Raw genomic sequence first — 16,233 nt, 5'->3', positions numbered from 1 at the left:
TGTTTCTTCTTCCATGTACAGGCATAAAAGGTCTTTTGGTTGTTTTCTGGTAAAACTATCATAAAACAGTTCAAGCAAATGACTATTGGTAGTTTTGCCGTTAACATGGGTGCCTTCTAGTCATTTTGTTTCCTGGTGAAACACACAAAACAGAGGGAGCAGATAGTTTATACATCAGCATGAGTGTTGATGTGCTTTTTATTTTAAGCCAGGGAACACATTTTATGTTGTTGATGACATCCTTTCCATGAATTTGTCAGGTGATTTTTGAGCTGAACATTCTCAGTAATAGCTTTAGTTTACAAAATACAACCTAGTCTTTCTGCAGATTTTCTAGGCCCACTTCAAATGCATTGACCATCAGATGGCATCTTGGTTCCTTACGTCCTTTCTGTGACTGAATGTCCATAATTCCACATCATACTGATCTTTCTTAGAAAAGGCAACAGTTACTTTCTTCTTTATTCCTTTTTTAATGCTTGTGAGGTAGTTGTTCTTGTTGATCACAGTGATGCTATTCTCTTATTCTTCATGTCATATTTAGCAATTTTTTTCTAGTTTGTCATTTGATAATCTTGATTGGTGTATTTTGATGTATAGAAATTTAAAATTTATGTAGTTAAATCTTTCTTTAATTTCTATTGCTTTTGTATTTATAGCTCTTGCCTAGATAGTCTTAACTGTAGTATAGACTTTAACAGTGTTTTATTTTCTTTTTTTTTTTTTTAGTTGCAACTACTGGCCCTTCAGTATGTTATAGTCAGTCACCAGCATATAATTCCCGGTATCTTCTCAGACCAGCAGCTAATGTTACTCCCACAAAGGTAACAAAGGAATAATTTATACATTTATAATTATTTCCTTTTTAAATTGTTTAGGGTTCCTTCAAATAAATTCAAGAGAGCAGTAGTTCAGTATTAAAACTTTTATGTCCCTTAAAATGTAGATATTTTAAATTTATCTCCAAATACAGAAATTATACTTCTTAATCACCTTATTTTTGTGTTACAATAAGTGTGAATATTTAGAATATTTTAAAAATAGGAGTGGTGGTGGTGGATCCTTCATCATTCTGTTTTAACAGAAATAGAACTGTAATGCCCTTGCTGACCCACTATGTGGTAAGTACTTTCAGGCCTGATACAGCTATATGTATAACAATTGATTGAAGACTCAATATTACAGTGGTAGTTGAATGTGACAGCTTTGAGGACAGAGTGTTGGGGTGCATTTAGACCCTTGCTCTTCTGCTTATTTTGAGCACAGGCAAGTTTCTTAACCTCTCAATGCATCAGTTGCCTCATATGTAAAATGATAATAATAATACCTTAATTCATAGGGTTTTTGGGGATATTAAAATGAGTTAATAATGTAAAGTGCTTAGAACAGTGCCCAGCTGGCACATTAATAAATGCTCAATGAATGTTATCATCATCATCATCATCGTCATTATTGTTAACATCATTTGATAAATTGTTTAGGAATGAAGAAGCTATTTATTTTATGACTTTAGCTGTAGATTTTAAGATGCTATAATTAATTTTCATTATATGCCAAGTATATATGCAACTATCTTTGTAGTAATGTGGTTTTCTCTTAACCTACTTATGCCTAGTGCTCCATTATTGGAACACTAAGCTTATGGGAGTTATTTATATCCTACTGCTCAAGGTCATTGCCAGGGTCTGATTTTTCACACAGAAAATTTGCAGCCTCTGGCATAAACGGGTTAATGATGTGTACTACATCCCCTAATGAGATCTTCTTCACTTCATATTCATGTTTCAAGTTTGTGAGAATTGGTTTGCATTTAGTTATCTGTAGTTTTGTAGACAAGCTACAAAATGTTTTAACTTTCTGTCTTTTAGGGCCCAGTCTATGGCATGAATAGGCTTCCACCCCAACAGCATATTTATGCCTATCCGCAACAGATGCACACACCGCCAGTGCAAAGCTCATCTGCTTGTATGTTCTCTCAGGAGATGTATGGTCCTCCTGCATTGCGTTTTGAGTCTCCTGCAACAGGAATTCTATCTCCCAGGGGTGATGATTCCTTTAATTACAATGTTCAACAGACAAGCACAAATCCACCTTTGCCAGAACCAGGATATTTCACAAAACCTCCAGTTGCAGCTCGTGCTTCAAGATCTGCAGAATCTAAGGCTATAGAATTTGGGAAAACTAATTTTGTTCAGCCCATGCCGGGTGAAGGAATAAGGCCATCTTTGCCAACACCAGCACACACAACACAGCCAGCTCCTTTTAAATTTAACTCAAATTTCAAATCAAATGATGGTGACTTCACGTTTTCCTCACCACAGGTTGTGACACAGCCCCCTCCTGCAGCTTACTGTAACAGTGAAAGCCTTTTAGGTCTCCTGACTTCAGATAAACCCTTGCAAGGAGATGGCTATAGTGGACCCAAACCAATTCCTGGTGGTCAAACCATTGGGCCTCGAAATACATTCAATTTTGGAAGCAAAAATGTGTCTGGAATTTCATTTACAGAAAACATGGGGTCGAGTCAGCAAAAGAATTCTGGTTTTCGGCGAAGTGATGATATGTTTACTTTCCATGGTCCAGGGAAATCAGTATTTGGAACACCCACTTTAGAGACAGCAAACAAGAATCAGGAGACAGATGGAGGAAGTGCCCATGGGGATGATGATGATGACGGTCCTCACTTTGAGCCTGTAGTACCTCTTCCGGATAAGGTTGAAGTAAAAACTGGTGAGGAAGATGAAGAAGAATTCTTTTGCAACCGCGCAAAATTGTTTCGTTTTGATGTAGAATCCAAAGGATGGAAAGAACGTGGGATTGGCAATGTAAAAATACTGAGGCATAAAACATCTGGTAAAATTCGCCTTCTAATGAGACGAGAGCAAGTATTGAAAATCTGTGCAAATCATTACATCAGTCCAGATATGAAATTGACACCAAATGCTGGATCAGACAGATCTTTTGTATGGCATGCCCTTGATTATGCAGATGAGTTGCCAAAACCAGAACAACTTGCTATTAGGTTCAAAACTCCTGAGGAAGCAGCATTTTTTAAGTGCAAGTTTGAAGAAGCCCAGAGCATTTTAAAAGCCCCAGGAACAAATGTAGCCACAGCATCAAATCAGGCTGTCAGAATTGTAAAAGAACCCACAAGTCATGATAACAAGATAAGCAAGGCTCCAAAGAGTGGATTTGAAGGAATGTTCATCAGGAAAGGACAGTGGGACTGTAGTGTTTGCTGTGTACAAAATGAGAGTTCTTTCTTAAAATGTGTGGCTTGTGATGCCTCTAAACCCACTTATAAACCTATTGCAGAAGCTCCTTCAGCTTTCACATTGGGCTCAGAAATGAAGTTGCATGACTCTTCTGGAAGTCAGGTGGGAACAGGATTTAAAAGTAATTTCTCAGCAAAAGCTTTTAAGTTTGGCAATACAGAGCAAGGATTCAAATTTGGGCATGTGGATCAAGAAAATTCACCTTCATGTATGTTTCAGGGTTCTTCTAATACAGAATTTAAGTCAACCAAAGAAGGATTTTCCATCCCTGTGTCTGCTGATGGATTTAAGTTTGGCATTTCGGAACCAGGAAATGAAGAAAAGGAAAGTGAAAAGCCTCTTGAAAATGATACTGGCTTCCAGGCTCAGGATATTAGTAGCCAGAAGAATGGTCGTGTTGTGATTGTTGGCCAAACAAGTAGCACGTTTACATTTGCAGATCTTGCAAAATCAACTTCCGGAGAAGGATTTCAGTTTGGCAAAAAAGAGCCCAATTTCAAGGGATTTTCAGGTGCTGGAGAAAAATTATTCTCATCACAATGCGGTAAAATGGCCAATAAAGCAAACACTTCTGGTGATTTTGAGAAAGATGATGATGCCTATAAGACTGAGGACAGCGATGACATCCATTTTGAACCAGTAGTTCAAATGCCTGAAAAAGTAGAACTTGTAACAGGAGAAGAAGATGAAAAAGTTCTGTATTCACAGCGGGTAAAACTATTTAGATTTGATGCTGAGATAAGTCAGTGGAAAGAAAGGGGCTTGGGGAACTTAAAAATTCTCAAAAATGAGGTCAATGGCAAACTAAGAATGCTGATGCGAAGAGAACAAGTACTAAAAGTGTGTGCTAATCATTGGATAACGACTACAATGAACCTGAAGCCTCTCTCTGGATCAGATAGAGCATGGATCTGGTTAGCCATTGATTTCTCTGGTGGTGATGCCAAACTAGAGCAGTTGGCAGCAAAATTTAAAACACCAGAGCTGGCTGAAGAATTCAAGCAGAGATTTGAGGAATGCCAGCGGCTTCTGTTAGACATACCACTTCAAACTCCCCATAAACTTGTAGATACTGGCAGAGCTGCCAAGTTAATACAGAGAGCTGAAGAAATGAAGAGTGGACTGAAAGATATCAAAACATTTTTGACAAATGATCAAACAAAAGTCACTGAGGAAGAGGATAAGAGTTCAGATACAGATGCAACCAGTGCCTCAGACACAACAATAAAACCCAATCCTGAAAACACTGGGCCCACATTAGAATGGGATAACTACGATTTAAGGGAAGATGCTTTGGATGATAGTGTTAGTAGTAGCTCAGTACATGCTTCTGCATTGGCAGGTAGCCCTGTGAGAAAAAATCTTTTCCGCTCTGGTGAGTCAACAACAGGATTTAACTTGAGTTTGAAATCTGCTTTGAGTCCATCTAAGTCTCCTGCCAAGTTGAATCAGAGTGGGACTTCAGTTGGCACTGATGAAGAATCTGATGTTACTCAAGAAGAAGAGAGAGATGGACAGTACTTTGAACCTGTTGTTCCTTTACCTGATCTAGTTGAAGTATCCAGTGGTGAGGAAAATGAACAAGTTGTTTTTAGTCACAGGGCAAAACTCTACAGATATGATAAAGATGTTGGTCAATGGAAAGAAAAGGGCATTGGTGATATAAAGATTTTACAGAATTATGATAATAAGCAAGTTCGTATAGTGATGAGAAGGGACCAAGTATTAAAACTTTGTGCCAATCACAGAATAACTCCAGACATGACTTTGCAGAATATGAAAGGAACAGAAAGAGTATGGGTGTGGACTGCATGTGATTTTGCAGATGGAGAAAGAAAAGTTGAGCATTTAGCTGTTTGTTTTAAACTACAGGATGTTGCAGACTCGTTTAAGAAAATTTTTGAGGGGGGAGGGGGGAGGGATAGCATTGGGAGATATACCTAATGCTAGATGACGAGCTGGTGGGTGCAGTGCACCAGCATGGCACATGTATACATACGTAACTTACCTGCACATTGCACACATATACCATAAAAGCAAACGTATAATAATAATTTTTTTAAAAAAAGGGTAATTAAATTAGAATAAATAAAATAAGAATATGTTCTTTATGGAAAGCTTAAAAAAAAAAAATTTTTTTTTGATGAAGCAAAAACAGCCTAGGAAAAAGATTCTTTGATAACACGTCATGTTTCTCGGTCAAGCACTCCCAGAGAGTCACCATGTGGCAAAATTGCTGTAGCTGTATTAGAAGAAACCACAAGAGAGAGGACAGATGTTATTCAGGGTGATGATGTAGCAGATGCAACTTCAGAAGTTGAAGTGTCTAGCACATCTGAAACAACAACAAAAGCAGTGGTTTCTCCTGGATTTAGTTTTAATGCACCTTTGAAAAGTAACAATAGTGAAACTAGTTCAGTATCCCAGAGTGGATCTGAAAGCAAAGTGGAACCTAACAAATGTGAACTGTCAAAGAACTCTGATATGGAACAGTCTTCAGATAGCAAAGTCAAAAATCTCTTTGCTTCCTTTCCAACGGAAGAATCTTCAATCAACTACACATTTAAAACACCAGAAAAGGGTAAGTACTTTGTTGTTAAGCACAGTTTTTCTTTCTTTTAATGTTTAGCTTGATGCAGACTCTTTGTAGGATACTAATGTTGGGATATAAATGATGCTTTGTGAACACCCCCAAAATATTTGAGCAATTTTTTTTTCTCCCTTAATAAGTTCACTGTGAGGTTTCAAAGAGCAAGAGAACTTAGTTTAAGACATTTCAGTAACTGGAAGATACTTCTATCATGCTAGGGCAGAGCAAAAGAACTCAGTACAGTATACGGACTCATGCTTGAATCATGCGCATTAACGTGAGTCTTTTTTTAAAGTGTTCATTTTCATTTGTTCAGTTTCTTTTGTCACTCAGAAAACATGATATTGAGGCTGGGCACGGTGGCTCACTCCTAGAATGCCAGCACTTTGGGAGGTTGAGGTGGGCAGATCACTTGAGCTCAGGAGTTCGAGACCAGCCTGGCCAACATGGTGAAACCCTGTTTCTACTGAAAATACAAAAATGAGCTGGGCATGATGGTGCGTGCCTGTAATTAGCAGCTACTCAGGAGGCTGAAGCAGGAGGATCGCTTGAGCATAGGAGATGGAGGTAGCAGGGAGCTGAAATCATGCCACTGCACTCCAGCCTGACTGAGTGACTGAGTGAGACTTTGTCTCCAAAAAAAAAAAAAAAAGAACATGATATTGAGATGTTCTCAAGTTGTATGTCAGTCTTGCTCATTTATTAAATGAGCAAAGAATGAAACTACAGGGATAAATGAATATGTAAGACAATCAGATTGGTGGTATAAATTGAGGGATTCTGGCTTTTTATGTTTTAAAAGCATATTCATTTTGTTTCCCAAAATGTTAAAAAATATTCTTTATTTTCTAGGATTTAATTTTAGCCTTTTTAAATCTAATCCCATGGCCTTTTGGACTAGCACCCCTTCCTCACAGCCTGAGAGCAAAGGTATAGAATTAGCATTCTCAGTATGAGATAACAGCAGTTTTTAGCAGCTGGTAGCTCTTAGCAAAGTATTAATAACTGTGGCTGTATGAAATTAAGTACTTATCACTACAACATGCATGTTAAAGAATGCCAGTTTAAGCAAAGTACCTTTTGACTGGTGGCATGACACCCTTGTTGGTTTGTTTTTTTAAAATGTACTGGGATGCTGATTTGTAATGTACTTCATTGCTCTGTTATTTCAGGTCTGCTCAGTGAAGACCTATGTTTTATCTAATGTTTATCTTTAGCCACTAACGTCTGCCAGTATTCAAATGTAGTGGCAACGGCATGTATACAATATGGAAGAGTGTCCCTGTAGGGCTGTTCTTTTGTGCATGGTTTAGAAAAATGTTGTATTTGAAAATGGACCCCATTTTTAACAGCCAGCATTCTACAGCTTGCATATTATATATGTTGCACAGATCATTTTTAGAAGTGTGGCTACTAGAGTGGAAGAAGAAGTGGGATCTGTTGAAGGCCTTCAAGAACAGGTTAGGGAAGTGAAATCACACCATTAGTGACCAGTAACACATCTTAGCCATGCCAAACAAGTACAATGATAAAGTAACAATCTCTGAATTTTTTTTTTTAAGTATACCGGTTTTATTACTAGCTAAGGTAGCTCTTAATCTTTTATTTTTAAAGATACGGTCTTTGAGAAATGTGAAAAGTGTTAACTTAAAAGTGGATGTATACTTGCGTATAGTTTCTGTGAGCTCTAGGTTAGGAATCCCTGACCTAAGAACGAATGTGCCTATACACTACTGTAGAACATAGAGCCTTATTCTGTTTTGAATCTGATAATGTCGTTGTCCCAAGGGACCTTAGAAATGAAGACTTTAGACATGAGTAAACTGAGGCCAAGAGAGGCTATCTGATTTACCCAAGGTGCCTTTACTGAGTAATAGCAGAAGTGGAACAAGAATCTGTATCATACGGTGTACTGTTATTTCTCCTAGCTAGGAAATGATACTAAGTTTTTGTTTATAATGAAGGAGAGGGGCCCTCTCCCTCCCGCTCCCCCTCCCTCTCCCTTCTTCGGTCTCCCTCTCCTTTTTTCGGTCTCCCTCTGTTGCCGAAGCTGGACTGTACTGCCGTGATCTTGGCTCGCTGCAACCTCCCTGCCTCAGGCTCCTGTGACTCTCCTGCCTCAGCCTGCCGAGTGCCTGGGATTGCAGGCGCGTGCCGCCACGCCTGAATGGTTTTTGTATTTTTGGTGGAGACGGGTTTTGCCGTGTTGACTGGGCTGGTCTCCAGCTCCTGGCCTCGAGTGATCTGCCTGCCTCGGCCTCCTGAGGTGCTGGGATTGCAGACAGAGTCTCGCTCACTCAGTGCTCAATGGTGCTCAGGCTGGAGTGCAGTCGCGTGATTTCGGCTCGCTACGACCTCCACCTACCAGCCTCCTGCCTTGGCCTCTTAAAGTGCTAAGATTACAGCCTCTGCCCCGCCGCCACCCCGTCTAGGAAGTGAGGAGCATCTCTGCCTGGCCGCCCATCGTCTGGGATGTGAGGAGCCCCTCTGCCCGGCCACCCCATCTGGGAAGTGAGGAGTGCCTCTGCCCAGCTGCCATCCCGTATAGGAAGTGAGGAACGTCTCTACCCAGCGGCCCATCATCTGGGATGTGAGGAGTGCCTCTGCCCAGTCGCCCAACGTCTGGGAAGTGAGGAGCGCCTCTGCCCGGCCGCCCCGTCTGGGAAGTGAGGAGCGCCTCTGCCCGGCCGCCCCGTCTGGGAGGTGAGGAGCGCCTCTGCCCGGCCGCCACCCCGTCTGGGAGGAAGTGAGGAGCGCCTCTGCCCGGCCACCACCCCATCTGGGAGGAAGTGAGGAGCGCCTATGCCCGTCCGCCCCGTCTGGGAGGTGAGGAGAGCCTCTGCCCGGCCGCCACCCCGTCTGGGAGGAAGTGAGGAGCGCCTCTGCCCGGCTGCCCCATCTGGGAAGTGAGGAGTGCCTCTGCCTGGCCACCACCCCGTATGGGAAGTGAGGAGCACCTCTGCCTGGCCACCCCGTCTGGGAGGTGAGGAGTGCCTCTGCCCAGCCGCCACCCCGTCTGGGAGGAAGTGAGGAGCACCTCTGCCCGGCCGCCCCGTCTGGGAAGTGAGGAGCGCCTCTGCCTGGCCGCCATCCGGTCTGGGAAGTGAGGAGCACCTCTGCCTGGCCACCCCGTCTGGGAGGCGAGGAGCGCCTCTGCCCGGCCGCCCCGTCTGGGAGGTGAGGAGTGCCTCTGCCCGGCCGCCACCCTGTCTGGGAGGAAGTGAGGAGCACCTCTGCCTGGCTGCCCCGTCTGGGAGAGGAGGAGCACCTCTGCCCGGCCGCCCCGTCTGGGAGGTGAGGAGCGCCTCTGCCTGGCCGCCACCCCGTCTGGGAGGAAGTGAGGAGTGCCTCTGCCCGGCTGCCCCATCTGGGAAGTGAGGAGCGCCTCTGCCCGGCCGCCACCCCGTATGGGAAGTGAGGAGCGCCTCTGCCCGGCCACCACCCCGTATGGGAAGTGAGGAGCACCTCTGCCTGGCCGCCCCGTCTGGGAGGTGAGGAGCGCCTCTGCCCGGCTGCCACCCTGTCTGGGAGGAAGTGAGGAGCGCCTCTGCCCGGCCACCCTGTCTGGGAGGAAGTGAGGAGCGCCTCTGCCCGGCCGCCCAGTCTGGGAGGTGAGGAGCGCCTCTGCCTGGCTGCCACCCCGTCTGGGAGGAAGTGAGGAGCGCCTCTACCCGGCCGCCCCTCCTGGGAAGTGAGGAGCGCCTCTGCCTGGCCGCCACCCCGTCTGGGAAGTGAGGAGCGCCTCTGCCCCGCCGCCCTGTCTGGGAAGTGAGGAGCGCCTCTGCACGGCCGCCCTGTCTGGGAGGTGTACCCAACAGCTCCGAAGAGACAGCGACCATCGGGAGCGGGCCATGAGGACGATGGCGGTTTTGTTGAAAAGAAGGGGGGGAAGTGTGGGGAAAGGAAGGAGAGATCAGATTGTTGCTGTGTCTGTGTAGAAAGAGGTGGGCATAGGAGGCTCCATTTTGTTCTGACTAGGAGAGATTCTTCTGCCTTGGGATGCTGTTGATCTATGGCCTTTCCCCCAGCCCCGTGCTCTCTGAAGCATGTGCTGTGTCAACTCAGGGTTAAATGGACTAAGGGCGGTGCAAGATGTGCTTTGTTAAACAGATGCTTGAAGGCAGCATGCTCTTTAAGAGTCATCACCACTCCCTAATCTCAAGTACCCAGGGGCACAAACACTGCAGAAGGCCACAGGGACCTCTGCCTAGGAAAACCAGAGACCTTTGTTCATGTGTCTATCTCCTGACCTTCTCTCCACTATTATCCTATGACCCTGCCATATCCCCCTCTCCGAGAAACACCCAAGAATCATCAATAAATACTTCATTAAAAAAAAAAAAAAAAGTAAGGTGGGAAGGGAGAAGAGAGTGAGTGGTAATCAGGCAGGATTTGATGAAAAAAAAAAAATCCCACAGCAGCCATAAAATCCAATCTTAGGAAGCACTTAAATGAGAAGTTTTGGCACTTAATGAAGAAAACTGCAAAACTTATATAGGATGACTGTTATTTGAACTATCAGTTCTCAGATTGGTTTATAAATTCTAAGACAAATTCGTTAAAAATTGTAGAGTTTTTTTGGCTGGATCGTGAGAGAATTCTAAGTTTTAAGTAAAAAACTAGCAAGAGTAGCTAAATTTTTTGTAAATGAAAAGAAAAAAGTGACATCCTACTGAAAGAGACACTAAAACTTATCACAGTTAGAGTAATGTGGTAGATTTCTGATGCAAGAATGGTACAGATTAATGTAGCAGAAGAGATAGATACTTCCGCATAACAACAAACAGGTGCCAGGCTCTCTTCTAAGCACTTTACATATCTCAATACACTTAATTCTCAAAACAACCCCCAAGTATATTAGCATCAACACTTTACAAGTGAGGACTCTGAGGCATAAATAGATGAAGGAACTCAAAGTCACAGACTCAGATTTCTTAAGAAACCTCAGGGTCACAGAACAAGTAACAGAGCAGAGCTGCAATTTTAATTCAGGGAGTCTCATTCCAGATCTATTGTTTCATCAACTAAGCTATACCATCTCAGTAAAGTTTGAAACAGAAACCAATGAAGAAAGAAATTCCTTCTAAGGAATTAGGTTTTTATTTCACTCCACATAGCAAAATGTATTCTGGATGGGTTAAAAAATTTTGTGAAAAATATTTTTTAAAAACCTGGAGTGAAGTACTTGATCTTTTTTTTAACTGACTTCTGGATACAAAAGACTTTTTCAAACTTTAGATACTAAATTTAGGCCAGGTGCAGTTGCTCACGCCTGTAATTCTAGCACTTTGGGAGGCCAAGGTGGGTGAGTCACTTGAGGCCAGGAGTTTGAGATCAGCCTGGCCAACACAGCGAAACCCTGTCTCTACAAAATATACAAAATTTAGCTGGGCATGGTGGCACACACACTCATGGTGACTGTAGTCCTAGCTACTCGGATGGCCGAGGCACGAGAATCACTTGAACCTGGAAGGTGGCAGTTGCAGTGAGCGGAGATTGTACCACTGCACCCCTACCTAAAGTATTTTAACAAATTACAAAGGAAAGATTGATAGATTTAACTACTTGAAATTGATATGTCTGGTCTACCTCTGGAAGAAATTAATAGATTATAGGGTCTCTTAAAATGTAAAGAAGCAAGTTCCTCATGTAACTTGCTCTTATGAAGAAGCCCATATATAAATTTTAAATGGGTTTTTTAATGGATTTATAAGATCTTTATATATAAGCATACTAATTCTTTGTCATGTATAAATTTAAATTTTCAAATTTCATTACCATATTTTCATATGTAATATAAACTTACGTATAAAAATGTGACAGGATTTAAGGTAGAACCAGAGGTGCTGAAATGTTTATTAATGTTGATCACTTTTAAAAACACATATACCTATGCTCTATTAGGTTCTTCAGGATGCATCATTATAAAGATACTGAGTAATTTTTGGAGTTTGTTAATTTGGCTAGTTTTTTAGTGTTCATATCACTTGTAATAACTTGTATCAGTTTATTAAAAGATCTGAACACACAGGAGTCCTAGAGGGACAATAATTTGTAATTATTCAGATGTTTAGAAGTGTCTACCCTGCATAAGGAAAGTAGGCTCTTGTATGCATGGCATTCGTTTTTGTTCCAAGACTCCCCTTAGGAATAATACTTGATTAAAATCAGAATTTCCCAAAGGGAGCCATTATTTATTATGCCTTGGCATAGCAATTCAGTTTTTACAGCTATTGACAGCAATTGGAACCAGAATGAGTAAAAATGAAGAAGGCCAGATAGAGACTAAGAGGATAAATATCTCTGATTTCTAGAGGAGCCTACCCAAATACTAAACAAGCACAGAATCTTCTTTCTATGGAAAAGAAAAGACCCTAGTGATACCTCAACCCTGTATGCATGTGTGCCAAGAAGTAGCAAACTCATAAATAAACATAGAAAAACATACTTTGGGAGGCCATAGCTTGAGGATTGCCTGAGGTCAGGAGTTCGAGACCAGTCTGGCCACATGGGGAAACCCCATCTCTCCTAAAAAATACAAAAAAATTAGCTGGACATGGTGGTTGAGGCAGGAGAATTGCTTGAACCAGGGAGGTGGAGGTTGCAGTGAGCTGAGATCGCGCCACTGCACTCCAGCCTAGCAACAGAGCGAGACAACGTCTCAAAAAAAATAGAACATAAGCCAGATTCTAGATTCCCAAGTCTTGTCTTCTGCCACTGAAATCACTAAATGGACAGACTATAAAATCAAAATTCAGATTGTAACAGTCAGCCACCAGTTGAGTCAAATAATTGACCATGTGTAAATGAGAATTAGAAACAAAAGTGCGTTAGTCAAGGATCTGATCTGGGAAGCAAGAGCCGGGCATGGTGGCTCACACCTGTTATCCTAGCACTTTGGGAGACCTAGGCAGGCAGATTGCCTGAGCTCAGGAGTTTGAGACCAGCCCGGGCAACATGGCGAAACCCTGTCATCTACTAAAACTGCAAATATTAGTTGGCTGTAGTGGCACACACCTATAGTCCCAGCTACTTGGGAGGCGGAGGGAGGAGAATCGCTTGAACCCAGGAGACAGAGGTTACAGTGAGCTGAGGTTGCACCACTGCACTCCAGCCTGGGCGACAGAGCAAGACCCCATCTCAAAAAAAAGATTTCGCAAGCACGATCCAAAAGAGCATAAATGCCACACAAGACCCAGCAGAGGCCGGGCTCAGTGGCTCATGCCTGTAATTCCAACACTTTGGGAGGCTTGAGGCATGCAGATCACCTGAGGTCAATTCAAGACCAGCCTGGCCAACACGGTGAAACCCTGTCTCTACTAAAAATACAAAAATTCGCCGGTTGTGGTGACACATGCCTGTAATCCCAACTACCCCGGAGGCTGAGGCAGGAGAATCATTGGAACCCGGGAGGCGAAGGCTGCAGTGAGCCAAGATCGCGCCACTGCACTCCAGCCTGGCGACAGAGCGAGACTCCATCTTAAAAAAAAAAACCACCAGAGAAGCCTGTGGAGGTGAGCCAAGGACACAAGAGGTCCAGGTCCTCAGGAAAGCCACTGCCAGGCTTCACAGTCCTCTTGGTTAATGTCGTTTCTCTTTTACGCATAATATCTCAGTGGAACTTCCAAATATAAACTTTGCAAGAAAACAAACAGTGTGCTAGCAATAAAACCACAATTAGATACCACCTCACATCAGTCAGGATGGCTACTATTAAAATGTCAAAAAAATAACAGGTGCTGGTAAGGTTGCAGAGAAAAAGGAACACTTACACTTTTGGTGGGAGTGTAAATTAGTTCAGCCATTGTGGAAAACAGATCCCTCAAAGACCTAAAAACAGAAATACCATTTGACCCAGCAATCCCGTTACTGGGTATATACCCAAAGGAATGTAAGTCATTGTGTCATAAAGCCACATGTACGTGTATGTTCTCTGCAGCACTATTCATGATAGCAAAGACGTGGAATCAACCGAAGGGCCTGTCAGTGGTAGACTGGATAAAGAAAATTGGTATATATACACCATGGAATACTACACAGCCATAAAAAAATATGAGATTACGTCCTTTGCAGGGACATGTATGAAGCTGGAAGCCACTATCCTTAGCAAACTAATGCAGGAATGGAAAACTAAATACCACATGTTCTCATTTATAAATGGGAGCTAAATGATGAGAACACATGGACACATACAGACGAGCAACAGACACTGGGGCCTAACAGAAGGTGGAGGGGTAGGAGGAGGGAGAGGATCAGGAAAATAAGTAATGGGTACCAGGCTTAGTACTTGGATGGGGAAATAATCTGTTCAACAAACCCCTGTGACACAAGTTTGCCTACATAACAAACCTGCACATGTACCCCTGAACTTAAAAAAATTTTTTAAAACACCATTTTGCTAGTAATTTTGCAGGCACATTTATGGGAAGAAAATAGAAGTTTTCCAGAAACAAAAGCAAAAACAGGATTTATAAGGAAGGAGAGAGAGAGAAAAAGAACCACATGCAATCTCGAAACTGAATCTCATTTACATATTTTGGTGGATAACCTAATTAGCTTGTGTGTGGCAAAAAAGTCTGATCATTCTGTCCTTCAGTAGGCCAACTAGGAATATCAAAGAAAATTCAGTTGGCTTTGGATTCTTCAGGAAATACTGAAAGTGTCACTGCAGAGTGTGAGAGACTAAATCTATGAATGTCTTCCAGTGTTCTTTCATTAGCACTTTTACCTTATATTAGGTCAGGCCTGGAATATTTCTCTCATCAGAATTCTTCAGGTAGAGTTAGGTATCCAGGTTAAAATTTTTATCCTCTGTCCTTAAATTGTGTTTATTAAACGTTTTATCTATCCTTAAATTGTGGTTACATTTCAGAAGTTCATTTTTGTTAATGAGTAGAATATTTAACCTTGGAGCTATTATATTGTTTATATTTAAAATTTTCTTCTCCTTTCATATGTTTCCCCCACCCTCCAATACTAAAAGTTACCCAAAATATGCTAATTTTATTACCTAATGCCAGTTAGGTATTCTGTTCAACTTGGGTAAATATTTTAAGCATCCGGAATGGACTCATGAATCTTAAGGTGGCTTGATGATAAAGTCTGACCTGTTGAATGCATAATAATATGCCAAAGTTAAATCCTTCTTTTATTGAAGAATCTTTTATTAGAATATGAAAAGCAGTCAGAGCAACTGGATGTGGAAAAAGAACGTGCTGATAATTTTGAGCGTCATATTGAAGACCTTAGAAGACAATTAAGAAATTCGACTTTGCAGGTAATTTTTTAATAAATCCAAAAATGAAAACTATAACAGGTATATTTTAATCTCAATACTTTTTGCATAAAAAATTAAATATAGTCGGAAACAGAATTTATTCCCCCCCACCCCCCCACTTCACCCTCCTTCCCACTTAGGAGAGAAGAATAAGATGAAACAGCTAGCAACTATCTTGCTTATTATTCTAATCTCAGTTCCCCTAGAGAATTGTTTGTTTGTTTGGGGGTTTGTTTGTTTTTCATTTCTGCACTTTGCTCTGCCAGTGCAACCTGATCTCTTGTAAGGTTTACCATATTAGTATTTCAATGACAGATTTTAAAACTGATTCTTAATATTATTCTGTAGCATGGACTTGGAAATCTTCATTTGTCACACTATGCCAATATTCTCATTAATCTACCTGTTCATTCTTCCTCTGCTGTATATGTTTTCTGCATGTTTATAGTAATGAATCATTTGTCATTTCAGTGTGAAAAAATAAATTCTGATAATGAAGATCTCCTGGCTCGTATTGAGACACTACAGTCTAATGCCAAATTATTAGAAGTACAGATTTTAGAAGTCCAGAGAGCCAAAGCAATGATAGACAAAGAATTAGAAGCTGAAAAACTTCAGAAAGAACAGAAGATAAAGGTAAAAGCAATCCTGTGAGATTGATTCACATATATATGATGCATTTACCAAAATATTATTTAAATGAAGGGAAGACTTACTAAAGAGTAGCATTTATGAATACAGCAGAGTTCATTAATTCCTTAATACCAACCATAAATTTGAGAATCCATGCTGTGATTTGGAGGTGTATACATTTTAAACATTGAAATATTCCCAAACTTTCTGTATTTTAGCATGTCAGATTTATTTTATTTATTTATTTTTATTTTTTTATTTTTTTTATTTTTTTCATTTTTTTTTTTTTGAGACGGAGTCTCGCTCTGTCGCCCAGGCTGGAGTGCAGTGGCGCAGTCTCAGCTCACTGCAAACTCCACCTCCGGGTTCACACCATTCTCCTGCCTCAGCCTCCCGAGTAGCTGGGATTACAGGCAGTCACCACCATGCCCAGCTAATTTTTCGTGTGTGTTTTTAGT

The 16,233-nt window shown here is 41.7% G+C and overlaps 3 protein-coding genes across 8 annotated transcripts in view; 2 read left to right on the top strand and 1 right to left on the bottom strand.

Moving 5' to 3' along the window:
- The window catches only part of LOC112131774 (E3 SUMO-protein ligase RanBP2-like), a 39,176-nt gene extending 33,743 nt beyond the window's left edge, over positions 1 to 5,433 (top strand). For all 3 annotated transcript variants that reach the window (XM_054547113.2, XM_054547111.2, XM_054547114.2), the window contains 2 exons: positions 730 to 824; positions 1,869 to 5,433. In XM_054547113.2, the coding sequence (XP_054403088.1) occupies positions 730 to 824; positions 1,869 to 5,219 (3,446 nt within the window). In that variant the 3' untranslated portion in view covers positions 5,220 to 5,433. The remainder of the gene's footprint in view (positions 1 to 729; positions 825 to 1,868) is intronic.
- LOC100439468 (tripartite motif-containing protein 43) overlaps positions 1 to 16,233 on the bottom strand; it is a 175,034-nt gene that overhangs the window by 48,725 nt on the left and 110,076 nt on the right. The window lies entirely within an intron of this gene.
- LOC129057618 (GRIP and coiled-coil domain-containing protein 2-like) overlaps positions 5,651 to 16,233 on the top strand; it is a 37,864-nt gene continuing 27,281 nt past the window's right edge. For all 4 annotated transcript variants that reach the window (XM_063713314.1, XM_063713312.1, XM_063713313.1 and 1 more), the window contains exons 1-3: positions 5,651 to 5,856; positions 15,036 to 15,142; positions 15,614 to 15,778. In XM_063713314.1, coding sequence (XP_063569384.1) covers positions 5,760 to 5,856; positions 15,036 to 15,142; positions 15,614 to 15,778 — 369 coding nt within the window. In that variant the 5' untranslated portion in view covers positions 5,651 to 5,759. The remainder of the gene's footprint in view (positions 5,857 to 15,035; positions 15,143 to 15,613; positions 15,779 to 16,233) is intronic.

The sequence above is a fragment of the Pongo abelii genome, chromosome 12 (genome assembly GCF_028885655.2).
Source record: "Pongo abelii isolate AG06213 chromosome 12, NHGRI_mPonAbe1-v2.0_pri, whole genome shotgun sequence".
In the NCBI taxonomy this organism is placed as follows: domain Eukaryota; kingdom Metazoa; phylum Chordata; class Mammalia; order Primates; family Hominidae; genus Pongo; species Pongo abelii.
Note: the sequence above shows the minus strand (reverse complement) of the source record. Positions and strands in the feature narration are given on the sequence as shown.